Below are 12,523 nucleotides of genomic sequence, written 5' to 3' on the forward strand. Positions count from 1 at the left end.
CAGTGGTTCATCACCTGCACAGTAAAGAAGTTCTTCTTGATGTTTAGAGGGAAGCTTCGGTATTCCAGTTTGTGCGCACTGCCCTCTTGACCTGGCACTGGGCACCACTGAAAAAAAAGCCTAGCTCCATCTTTGTTACATCTTCCCTTCAGGTATTTTTATACATTGAGAGTTCCCCCTGACCTATCTATTTTCTATGCTAAAAAGTGCCAGCCCTCTCAGCCTTTACTCCTAGGAGAGGTGCTCCTTCCTATCCCTTAGACATGGAGAAGTATTTTTCCCCAACAACATATACACTAACACTTTGCTTCTCTGTGCTGTCTAGGATAACATCCTTACCTCTCACACCTTAGAAAGCAGCTTTTTCATTGAAGGTATCAAAAAGAACAAACCAAAAGTTCACAGTTTTAGATAATTTTGTTCCCATAGAGGAAACACGTATCAGATAACCATTACACTACAAAAAAGTGCAAATCAGCAAAGTTAAGAAAATTAGTTCACAGTTCAGGTATATTAGGAAAGTGACATCTACCATTGATGGTGCAAACTGACTGCAGGTGTTGTCCAGTGTTCATCAGAAAGCCTGAAAGCTAGCAAAACCACCACATGTGGTGCTTAAGGCAGAGAGTAAAAATAGCTACTGTCTTTAAGGCATGATTAAGAACTCTTTCCAAGCAGTTAGAACACGTTTCCTACTCTATCTTCATGAAAAAAAAGCATCTGAGATGTGGATACTATAAGCTATGCCATGTGTCTCTCAGAAGTAGGAGGAGGCATTTTAACTTCCCTTTTCAGAGGCAGCAGCTTATTACAGTTGGCTTCCTCAAGCAGCATGGCTTCAGACGCAGTTGAAGTGATTTTACATCTGGGTTTGTTCTGGACTGTTTCTTTCTTCTACCTGAAGCTGCAGCCAGCTCCAATCTAGAGCCTAAAGTATAAACAGTTAGAAATGCAGAGTTCAACACTAGCTTGCACCTGAGATTGCAAAGATTTAAAAAAAATCACTGTAAACAAGTTAGTCAATATAGTTTCATGATGAACCATGTGATTTCTTAGAAAACACTACGCACAATCTATTTTCTTCAATATTTTACTTGCTTGTCAGTATTCTACTTCAGTAAACAAGCATCCCTGCACACCAATATATTGCCACCACAGGCCCATCCCAACTGCAAAAGTGCAGTTTTATAGTACCTCTGTAAAACAGCCAAGCTCTCTCCCCTCCCCATCTGCCCTTCAAAGGAAGGGAAGTGTCAATAGCTCTGTGCCAAACTGTAAAGCGCCAAAGTCAGTCCCAAAGACATGGCTCTCACTTTCAAGAAGCAGGGAATGTGGCAGCAGTTCAAGTAGGAGAGCGGGTGGTTTCATCTCACACAACTCATATTCTTTTCTTGTTCACAAGAGAAAATAGATTTCCACTAACCCTATTACTTATTTGTAGGCAAAGGTACACAAGCAGAAGTTTGAAGTAATAAGCATCCCCAATCCACTTGTAAAAGAATATTAAGTATGTTACCATAAAGCTCTGCTCCTGATCCTTCATTGTGTCATGCATCACATTTTCTAGTTGGCTAGAGAGTTTTTGTGATTCCAGCAGTAGCTCCTCACTGAAAGAGAGGATTGTTAAACTATTATTTTCTACGGAAGTCTTGTTTAAAGGTAGGGGCAGCACCTCTTGAGCAACTATGGTTGGCAGGTATGCTGCACAGCACAGAGGAGCGTTAACAGTTTATAAGCTCATAGTGCAACAGGGAAAGTCAGTAGCATCCTCAGATTTACTGGGATGAGGGAGAAGGAAGCATGTTCAAGTTGGAATTAGGTTCTTACGTGAAGTCACTGTCACTACAGAAAAAGTTGCAGACCATCCTATAAACTAAAGCATGAAGCAACATACAAGTAAACTAGCCGAGGTCTCATTCCAAATGGTGATCCAGTTCCTTTCAGCAAGCCAGAACTACAAGTGGTTAGTGTAACAGTCTCTCCTGGATGACATAGACCAGCTACCATTCCTTCCATAATGCACCAGAAGTTCCTGCAGCCAATGCACTTCAAATAAGCCCAACCCCTCCAGATAAAACAAACCCCGTATTATTGAGGCACACATGTGGTGTGTATAGCAACACATTACTTCCAGTTGTTCATCAGGAATATTGACAAGACCTAGATTATCCAGCTATTATAGATAGGACTCTTGACACCAGAAGTTGAATGCGAAGTATAGAATGTAAGAATGTATCATTTCTCAAAGCAGGACATCTGGCTTCACAGTGCTGGCATTAGCATCAACAGAACTCCAGCCATCCCCTCACCTTTTCCTGACAGATTCTGATAAATTGTAGGTTCCAGAAGGGACCTGCAGCAGCAGCTGGCCAGGGCTACTAAAACGCGATGTGTTTATGCTCTCTGGACTGCCCGTAACTGGACCACGTACTTTACTCTGAAAGAAAACAGCAGATTCAGACTGCGATCATTTCCACCAACCAGGAATGCGAGAGAGCCTAGAAATTGGCCTCAATCCTAATTCAAATCAGTAGAAAAAAATTACTACAGGACATACTAAGCTTACTATTAATTATTTCAGTTATCTGGGTACAGTTGAACTGGAGTTTTAATTTTACTTACACAAGCAATTTTCAATAAGTTCCACAGTTCTTTCTGTCGTTTCTCCTGAAGCCTAACAACTGTTTCCTCATCTTCATTCATCAGATTCATCACTTTCTCCACTCTGGGGAACAATTCCAGTGCCTTCTGCTTGCAAACAACAGTTTTACTTTAAAAAAAAAAAAAAAAAAAAAGATTACACATTGGCAACTGCGGTAGGGAAGTTTTTCTGAAGTTTCTTATCCCCTGTAACACTTTGTTTTTTAAACCTCTAGAACAGAACCTCTTGCTGAAAATGTTGTCTCTCAACTGCCAATAAAAGCTTAGTCTACAAAGCTCACCTGAGTTGAGCATAAATGACACGGACTTTTTTTTCAAAGGTCTGGATTGCCTGTAGAAGCAGTCGTACTATTTCTTGGCTGTCACCACTTGTCCTCTGATCTGGAATAGTCAGAGTATTACACAGAAAAGTAAGCTTTTAAGACAGAGCAAGAAGCTTTTTAATGGTTTGTTTCCACCACTTCTTCCATCCTGAAACATCCCAGAAGTTCAGGGCATGCATGTTTGAGAGGAATGAAACGCACTGTGTTTTAGCCACCTTCTTCAAATAGATGAGAATTGGAAAGCAGAGTTGAGAGAGTGGGTTTACTGCCTTGGGGCTGTATAATTGCTCAAAGGAACAGTTGTCTTTCATGCTTCCCACAGAGAAATAGAAGCACCAGCATACACTTGCAGTAACAGCTTGCTCTGAGAAGTGTTCAGAAGACTTTCAAGAAAAGGCATTCAGAAGGCATCAAGAAAGCAAGGCCGGCCTGGTTTAAAATTGATTCCCTAACTCTCCTTTCCAAAAAAGCCAAGTCCAGAAGAGTGCACATACAGCTAGCATAAAGGCAGGCCTAGAATGTAGAGAAAGTTTTCTCAATGCAGATTACAGCACCTCCAAAGTAACTACCCACACAAAGCAAGCTGACCTTGACCTAAAGCGTCATTTACCTCTTGGCTTTTCTCTCAGTCTCCGGTACAGCTCTCTGGCTTGTTCTTCTCTAGAAGAAAAAGACACAGAACACAAAGAATTTCTCTAGAACCTAAATTATGAACAAGTAACTCAAGAACTCAAATCTTTCATACATTATTTTAGATCAACAGGGAAGGAGTCAAAATTTTTTTTTTCTAGTGTCAAAGTCCTGCAAGTCCCTCATAATTTGGGCTGAGGAGATAACAGTTTTGTTGTCCTCCAGTGAAATAGGAGCTAAATTTAGCTAGCAACACTCTTAAATCTGAAATTCAAGATAGTTCAACTCACAAATCCTCCAGTATTCCTCCTTGTTTACGACCTAATGGGCTTCTCTGAAGGTCCACAATGTCTGTCTGCAGAGCCATCATTTTCTTCACTAGCTGATCCACATCATCCTCCTGAAAGCAGGGCAGAACATAAGCAGAGGGGCAGACTTATACTAAGAGATGGCTACCACTCACTGACTATTCCTTTCATTCACATTTCTGAACATGCCAGCAAGATGCTAACAACAACCACAAAGACAAATGAGAACATGAGGGACTTTACATCAAGGAAATAAATTAGCTTTGTGCTCTGGTATAAAGCACTTTCTAAGATTTTTTTGATGAAAAATTTGATCTGTGATGAAGAGCCATTGAAAGGTCATACTTCATAACAAATGTGCTGCTGGTTCACAGGCTGTCATGCTTCCTGCTGCTTTGCTGCTCCAGATCTCTCTCATCCTACCCATCATAGTGTTTCCCCTCCTCCCACAGTGCACAGCCACATCCAGTACTTGGTATCCCAAGTTGTGCTTTCCACCTAAACTTTTTCACATGCAGAGGCAGAAGCTGCCACTTGTCAGACTTCTGTCACTCTGAATCCACCATCTAGAAGAAGACCAAGTGTTGGCACAGAGTAAGATGCTGACTAGTCACCTTTCACTCCTCATCTGGGACAGATGACCCTTGGCCATACTTACAGGGTTACACTCTCGTGTCAAAAGCTTTAATGTTACTGGAAGCAGGTGCACAGCGTGCACTGATAATGGGAAATTGCTGCCTTTTCAAAAAGACTGATGCTTGCCTTTTAAAGTCTTGTGTTCATCCATCTAATCATTTGCTTTCCCAATCAGTTTAACCTACTACTCCAGACTTCCTCTTTTCAGCTATCCTGCTGCAACTCTCCTGCCTACAGGATTCATTAGCCAGACATGGGAGCACAACCAAGATCTCCTCTCACACTCCCCAAGTGTACAAACACTGGTAAGGGAAAGAAATGATGTAACCCAAACCAAAGCACTGTGATGTATGGAATCATCTCAGACACAGTAAGTCTCTAAGGGAAGACAAAGGAAGGAAAAGAATGTTTATTTTTTCCTCAGGATAAATAATTAAGATTCAGATACGTACTCGTCCACAAAGTTCCACAGCTTGCTCCATCTCTTTCCAGGCAAACAGCAGCTTCTCAGAAGCTAAAGGAAAAAAAGAGCAATTGCTTTTCTCAGATTCATACAGGGAAAGTTACGATATGGTGAAAGGCGGAAGAGACCTCTCTTTGCCAGATGCTATACTCACTAATTCCAAATTCAATCTGCTCTTTATACTTCTCCAGATCAATCTGGATGCTTGTTTTAAAGAAGTCCAGTTTTGCTTTCAGCTGCTGGGAAAGGGAGGCCATAGAATTCTTCATCTTCGAAAGAGTACTATTATACCGCAACAGATTCATCCTGTGTGGACAAGAAAAGGTCCTATCATCCTCCTGAACTGTAAACACAGACCTACACTTATATCAAAAGCAGATACTGTAGAGTGTAGCACCAGGCACAGAAGCATGTGTGTCAGTGAAAAGCTGAGAGTTGTGTCCTCTAACTGTTAACAGGTCTGCTCTTGGGCTTCCCTGGTCTATCACTGTCCCATTCCGTTCCCTTTTACCAAGGAGCAAAAACATAGGTAAGTATTCTAGAGAGACTACCACCATACATGGCTGCTCGCTGCCCCTGCTGCAGACGGTTGCAATCCTCTTTCAGCATCCGGATTGTATGCCAGATCTGACCCCACACTTTCCGCAACTGGAAAAAGTGCAGTATCTTCTTTGGATCCTGAACTGGAAACAGAGGGGAGAGGGGGCAGAAAAGGGAAACGTATGTATTAGCATAAAGCTTAAAAGCAGTGCTATCACATAAAACATACTCAAACATCACTTCTTTGAACAATATGTAGCCCAGACCCTACCCCTTGCAAAGTCTACAGCTGGCTATCCCGTATGCAGCTTCCCCAGTATCTCAAATCCTTCCTTTCCTCAGTTATTCTGAGGAACTGAACTAATGCTATGACAGGCTGTTTCAGTGCTTCTCCAGTCCCAAGATACAAAAGCTCTCTCTACTCTTTGCACACGACACAGACCACAGAACAAAGGTAGCCATCTCAGTGTGGACAACCTCTCACATTCATACTAGAGAAAGTCCTTACGGATGCAGTCAACACTTTCTGGATGCGGTCGCAAGGCAACCTGAGCTTCATAGGTAACTTTCTGGTTATCGAAGAGGAAGAGGAGATCTGCATCTGCAGCATCATTCACCTGCAGAAAACAGAAGACCCAACTGAGTTCTCTAAGAAACAGCAAGTCTCAGTAGCACTGGGAATGGAATGCTTCTCCTCACCCAAGGACTGCTCACCAAAGGAAACAGGGTGCTGTCAAGTGGTTGCTGTGACAAAAGCCTGCTAAAACAGCAGGGAGTGCTGCACCCCCAAAGCAACATCAGTGCTTGCTGAGTCAGTGAAAAGCAAGGAAGGGGAACATTCATGCTCACCTTGCTATCAGCTATATGCTTAGTGGCCAGCTTCTGAGAAAACAATGCAAGTCCAGCCTCTTGCAGGAGCTCCTGGTCCTGTTCTGGGATTCCAGTATCTGACTCAATCCTGGCTTTCACGGTCTGCAGAGTGTCCTCCTCCGTCACAGGGTAGGTGTGCACCGTTCCCGTAACCATGTTCAAAACATGCAGCAACTACAAGAGGAATAATGTGACATGAGAAGGGCTGAAGATACATAGGTCATGTTTGAGCAGAGATCCCAGGACCAAGACACCAAATCCTGATAAACTGTTTCAAAGCACATGCACAGCTCAAGAAGTCACTCATCAGCTGGAAGAGAGGTCACATGGTAATTATGCAGCTACAGCACCAGAATACGGAACCAAGCACATAACAGAAGCTATTTTCTACTCCCAACAAGCTCAAGGAGCATTCATCCTCCAATAAGCAAGAGGAAAGCACGTGCCATTAGCTGTCAGGAGACAGCTAAATAAGATTCTGTGTTGCTCCTCCCCCTATGACTTAGCACTCTTCTGTCATGGGCTAGCAGCAACTGATCTCTGGAAAACTTTTCAAGGTAAGCCAGGTCCATCGCTCACCTTCAAATTCAAGATGTCATCCAGAGCTTTGAAACACCCATTGGGTCCATACACAGGATCTGTACCTCTCTGCCGCGGGTGCCACATTAACATGAGTTGCAGCCATTTCTCCAGTCTCGCAGCCAAAACACTGAAGGACCGAAACATGAATGGGATCAGAGGAGACGAAGTACATTTGCAGTCACCATATTGACTGGTCTCTGCAGAAGGACTGAAATAGTTCTTTTTTTTTTTTTTTTTAAATCACAAACGTGCTATTTAGAAGGCAGAAACAGAGACTCATCTACACAATGTCAGTCTGACAATGGACACAAGCACTGAGTGATGTACTGAACTTATTCGCTGACATAAGGCATATAATACAAAGCTGGTCCATTCACAGAATAAATAGCTCATCTTGGCATGGCACAACGGATTCCTAGTCCTTACCTGTTAAGATTATTTGGGCAGGGTAAACTGCTAGAAAATCTGACTTCTCCAGATAAGTCTTCTGAAACAACAATATCCAGCTCACTCTTCTGTCGCACTTTTGTATGCCTAATGAATTCAAGCAAGTACAATGGTGAAATCATCACTTGCCTTTCCCAGCATACATGTTAATATTCTCTTACAGTAACTCTTGACAGATACTGCTTTGGTTTCTTCTACCTCCCACACAGAAGTCAGTCCTGATCCCAGAGAGAAATTAAAGGAATGCTGAACTTGCTCAAGTTATTCAAACTCCAGTAAAGGGAGCCATTCTCCATAAGGGCAAGGAACATGGGGATACTACCCTAAGAATCAAGGGACCACACCTCTGCTTCCCACAGACAGGACAGTGGCACTGCATGCACTCTTCTTATCACCTGGCCCCAGGTCACTCACCATTGCACTGGCTGCCAGTTGGGCAGGAATGGTCTGAAGCCTGTGATGCACTCAAAGGCCAGTGTGCCAAAGCTCCAGTAATCCACTGTCACCGTATACTTCTGCTGTTCCAGCAGTTCTGGAGCCTGAGGCAGTTTACACAAGTATAAGACAAAGCCACCCATCTCTCAGCTCTCCCCACCCCTTAAGAGCTCATTAACACTTCTTTTACATTAAAGACCATGCTGAAAGCTCTGCACCCCAAATGCACCCCATGCCAGAACAACTACTTCATCCCAGCCCCAAGCCAGATTACACTGTTAACTCTGTCCCACAACAAAGTGGGAGCTGATCTTCTAGCTGAATTCCTTCCTTACCAAGTACTGCAGTGTCCCAACAAAGGATGTGCATAGGCTGCCCTGATCCAACTCCTTAGCATAACCAAGGTCAATGATTTTGTGTATTAACTGAAACACAAAACAGAGAATAAGGACACTAGAGTAAAGTTTTTGTTTGTTTGTTCGTTTTTAAAGTACACCACACAGCAGAGAAAGAAAAAAAGGTTCAGCTCTTCAAAGGTATGCAGGAAAGGTGCCAGTGAAAAGATGAAAGTAAAAATGGGAAGCTCCTGTAGATTCCTAAAACCAAAAGGTATGTAAAATTGTCGTTGGCTTTATATGGACATAGCTGGAAACATTACTTGTAATTCAGATCTTTACCCAATAGCTAAGGTCAGGTTCTTTCCTTAGTAGCTGAATGTCATACTGCCAGGTGTTAAGAGGAGAAGTCTAACTCAGCCACGCACAAAATACTGCTCAACTGACACACAGATCTGAGCCAGCTGTTACCCTATGTCACTCTTGCAGAGTGACCACTTTAACTGCAGCAAGCACATCCACATCTTCCTCTTACTTTACATTGTCTGTGCAGGCTGAGACACCAGGTTCCTGCTTACCCTTTGCTCTCCTTGCTGCAGCACAATGTTCTCTGGTTTCAAGTCTCTGTGGATGATCCTGTTCTCATGAAGGTACCTGAGAGCAGACGCTGAGACACAGAAAGAACCACTTTTAAGAATGCAACTAACACTATCTAGCATGAGCTCAGTAAACTTTCACTTCTATGTGATGTAAGCATTGCTTTTGAGTCAAATCTTGCACAATCAACAAGATAATTGACTGAACAATGAAATGCCATGTTCAAGAGGAAAGCTTGACATCAAACTCTTCTGGACACAGATTTGTTCTCTTGGCAGATACATTTTTGAAGTTAAAGTAGATTCACTTCTCTTCAAGTCTCTCCCTTCCCACGTACTGAAGGTTAAAAAACATAATAAAAGCTGTGCAGAAGTAAAATATATCTAGTCACTAGAAGAGTGTCTGTATCTTCAACAGTCTTAACCTAGGATCCAAAAGGTGCTCTGCCCAACACTTTCTGTCCTATCCTGTCCACAAAGCATTCTTCTCCCCACTTCACCTTCAAAACTCCTCAAAAATTTATGTTTATGTCCTGCTCAGGACCAATGTGACATCACAACTAGCAGGTTGACGAATTCCATCTATACTAGGAAGACCAAAAAAAAAATATATCTCATCTTAAGAATACAAAGTGAGAAAAAATGCCCTCTATTTCTTTGTACTTGCTCGAAGTAATACTTTAAGATATTTCATTTTTTCAGAATAAAAAAAGCACGTTGCTAGAAAAAACAAAAACTTAGTAATATTTACAGTTCCAGAGGGCTTTTCAGCTGTGACTAAAACTTGTGCCAAAGGGACTCACTTTTTGATCTCCAAGACTTAGTGTCCCTTCTGACTGCATTCCCAGACTGAGCTCTCCTGTTCAGCATGAAATGATTCAGCTAGACTTTCAGGAGTAATCAATAATATAATATTCTTCTAAAGGTCAGTAACCCTAGAAAGACCAACTATGCTTGCACTGTAAGGGATCTGTAAAACAAGTTATATCGACTGTTGGAAACACTTCTGATCAACTACAGTTCAGGTTGTACAAGTGGAGATTTAGATCTGTCCCTCTTCCTTAGCACAAACAGGCATAGGAACACAAGCTTCACTCTAAACACGATCCAGCATTGTCTCCAGTCAGCCCTCTGTATCATTTCCTGGTTGTTCAGAAGTGAAATGATCAGACAGCAGAGTACAAATGCTTTGTGAACACAAAGGATGGGAGATTCTGCCTAACAGTCGTATCCACAGTAGAAGTAATGACAAATGCACGTTTCTTCTCTTGCCACAAGCTCACCTTCTAATCATGCACCTGCCCCAAAAGCAGTTTTCAATAACTTCTCTACAAACCCCGATCATCTATCCAGTTTTGCCTCAGCTTTGACTCAATAAGATCTTGGTGTAGTCTAAACAAAAATCTCAGTCCCTAAAATCTCTAGACAGCTCTCAGTAACCTTTGCAGTCATCTTTTTATTATTCTTTTTTGTCTAAAATTCCACATAGTGTTTGCCCAAATGCTAATGGAAACCCACTTATAACAAACACTAAAGTGCTGGTCATTGGCTGTTGAGCTGAGTGGAGACTGACAGAACAAAAACAAAAGGCTGGCTCTCTTAAAAGGAGAATTGGCAAAGCAAAACAGGCAACAACTATACTGCTTAAGGGGTCTTATCTAACATAAGAGTTCAACAGGTCACTGCTGCAGTAGTGACCCCTTTGAAGTGCCCCCCTTGAAGGGACTTCCGGGGTTCAGACTACTGAAAATCAGCTACCACTTACCAATATCAGATAACAAGATGAGAATCGCTTCCTCCCGCAGGCCACAGCAATTCTCCAGCTGATTCAGGTACTGAAAGAAAACAACACAGAATATAGTCTCTCCATCCTGTATCCTGAGGAAGGATCTCAGTCCCACAAGCTCTCACGAACGCAAGAAGCTCCCGAAACAGCAATGATATTTTCTACGGGCACAGAACTTCGTGGAACTGGGACCTCTGGTAGTAATAATTACAGCTTTAGGCCTTAGCATATCCGTGAGATAAGAAAGAGTGGGTGGAAAAAGTCAGCATAATGGCCGCCCTCTTCCTTCTACTTGCTGTGTCCTACATAGCCATTTCCCCTGGGCCTGGCTACATCAGCTCTGAAGTCAGATATAAGTTCTGGGTTTCATCTATGGGCACATTATAGCAAAGGTTAGAAAAACAGTAAGATTAGAATTAAAACATGGGTCTTATTTTCTTTTTTTTTTTCCTCCATCTATGACAGAAAGGGGTTTATCACTGTCAAGAAGGATACTACCCACAGGAAGGCCCGGCCCTTTGATGGTCCTGGCCATACTCACATCCTGTAGCACATCCCTCATGCGTACCCTCATCCTCTACATGCAAAATCCTTGCACTGTCCTTTGCAGCCAAAGAAACGCAGAAAGTTTCAGAAAGCATTGAAGTTTTCAGAAGCAGAACTTTATCAAGGACCAATCTGTCAGACCTTGTTGGTGCCATATTAACAATTAGGAAGCTTCAAGATGTGAAAATACATTTTTACAGGGTTGGTTCTGAAGAGAAACCCCTAGGCTCCATCCTGCCAAGAAGCTGATTCATGCTTTTTCCACTGTCACCATCACCATGCCAGTGACCTCACCTTGCGGAGGTCTCCGCCTTGGCAGTACTCCATAGCCAGCAATGGCAGGTCATTGGGTGCAAGCTTCTGCATTCCCTCGGGAACATCACGGGCAGCCACCACGTTGGGATGGTTCAGCCTGAGGAATGGAAGTGAGACAAGTACGGGTGATCACCAGAACCAAGGCAAACACTTTCTGCAAGAGCTACGCAGTCTCACATATTCGCAGTCACCACGTGAAGTCCTACAGGGATACGAATCCCTCGAGAATCTGAAATACTGGATTTTACTGCTCTACAATTCATCCATCCTTCGTGGACCCGGAGACTCATCCCAACTCCTTGCTTCCCGCGTGCAAGCAGTGCTTTCTCTCAACGGAAACACACGGGAGATCTGCTTGGAAGCTACAGGACGACACCCTGCTGATCCGAGCCGTCCGACACCGGCTGCTGCCATTCCCCGGACGAGCCCCGAGCCGGAGCCGTGCCGCCCCACGCGAGCGGCCCAGCCCCGAGGCAGAGCAGGAGCGCTGTGCTCCGCGGAGCGGCGGCAGCGCAGCACCGAAGACGGCGTCGGGACGGCCGCAGGAGGAAGCCCCCGAGTCCGAGGAACGCCGGAACCCCCCCCCGCGCCGGGACTCGAGAGCCGGCCCCGCCCGCCCAGCCCCAGCCCGGCGGCGCCAGGCCGCACCCCGCCGGGCCGAGCCGGGCCCCCCGCGCCGCCGCCTCACCTCTTCATGATCTGGATCTCCAGCGCCCAGCGCTCGCGGTTGCGCGGGCTCAGCTCCTGGCGGCACTGCTTGATGGCCAGCTGCTCGCCGCTCTCCTGCGGGGACAGCGCGGGCCCGGCTCAGCGCGGGCCGGGCCGGGTCGGGCCGTGGGGGGGAGGGGAGGGGCGCCCGGCGCCTACCTTGTTGTGCCACCGAATGACGTTGCCGAAGCCGCCGGTGCCCAGGCGCTCCTTCATCTCCCAGGGGCCGCAGGTCTGCGCCTGCAGGGCCGGCGGCCGGCTCATGGCGGGGCCGCGGCGCCCAGGCTGCCGGCGCGGCCGCTTCCGGCTCCGGCTCCGGCCCGGGCGGCGCGAGCCCGCCCT

At 44.8% G+C, this 12,523-nt stretch overlaps 1 protein-coding gene across 2 annotated transcripts; it reads right to left on the reverse strand.

The window, feature by feature from the left end:
- Positions 1–398: 398 nt before the first annotated feature.
- On the reverse strand, positions 399–12,518 carry IKBKB (inhibitor of nuclear factor kappa B kinase subunit beta). 2 transcript variants are annotated; one of them, XM_068662123.1, is made up of 21 exons: positions 12,341–12,518; positions 12,162–12,256; positions 11,453–11,570; positions 10,592–10,661; positions 8,809–8,897; positions 8,231–8,320; positions 7,875–7,999; positions 7,440–7,547; positions 7,011–7,140; positions 6,411–6,605; positions 6,070–6,178; positions 5,581–5,704; positions 5,176–5,327; positions 5,011–5,072; positions 3,905–4,014; positions 3,595–3,644; positions 2,943–3,042; positions 2,623–2,770; positions 2,310–2,437; positions 1,517–1,607; positions 399–928 (listed from the first exon to the last, which is right to left on the reverse strand). In XM_068662123.1, exons 1-21 carry the CDS (start codon positions 12,443–12,445, stop codon positions 860–862), a joined length of 2,268 nt encoding a protein of 755 aa, XP_068518224.1. In that variant the 5' UTR covers positions 12,446–12,518; the 3' UTR covers positions 399–859. The 2 variants fall into 2 exon arrangements, with proteins under 2 accessions (XP_068518224.1, XP_068518225.1); XM_068662124.1 differs by lacking the exon at positions 12,162–12,256 and having other exon boundaries at positions 12,341–12,483.
- Between the last annotated feature and the right edge of the window lie 5 nt (positions 12,519–12,523).

Source organism: Anas acuta, chromosome 27 (genome assembly GCF_963932015.1).
Source record: "Anas acuta chromosome 27, bAnaAcu1.1, whole genome shotgun sequence".
Lineage (NCBI taxonomy): Eukaryota > Metazoa > Chordata > Aves > Anseriformes > Anatidae > Anas > Anas acuta.

Bases quoted from the DNA above. Each gene is read 5' to 3' on its own strand.
- IKBKB (XM_068662123.1), bottom strand. From the start codon at position 12,445: ATGAGCCGGCCGCCGGCCCTGCAGGCGCAGACCTGCGGCCCCTGGGAG. The intron at 4,015-5,010 runs GTACGTATCTGA...CCCTGCTTTCAG, and splicing joins CTGTGGAACTTTGTGGACGA to GAGGATGATGTGGATCAGCT. The intron at 929-1,516 runs GTAACATACTTA...TTTATACTTTAG, and splicing joins ATCAGGAGCAGAGCTTTATG to GCTCTAGATTGGAGCTGGCT.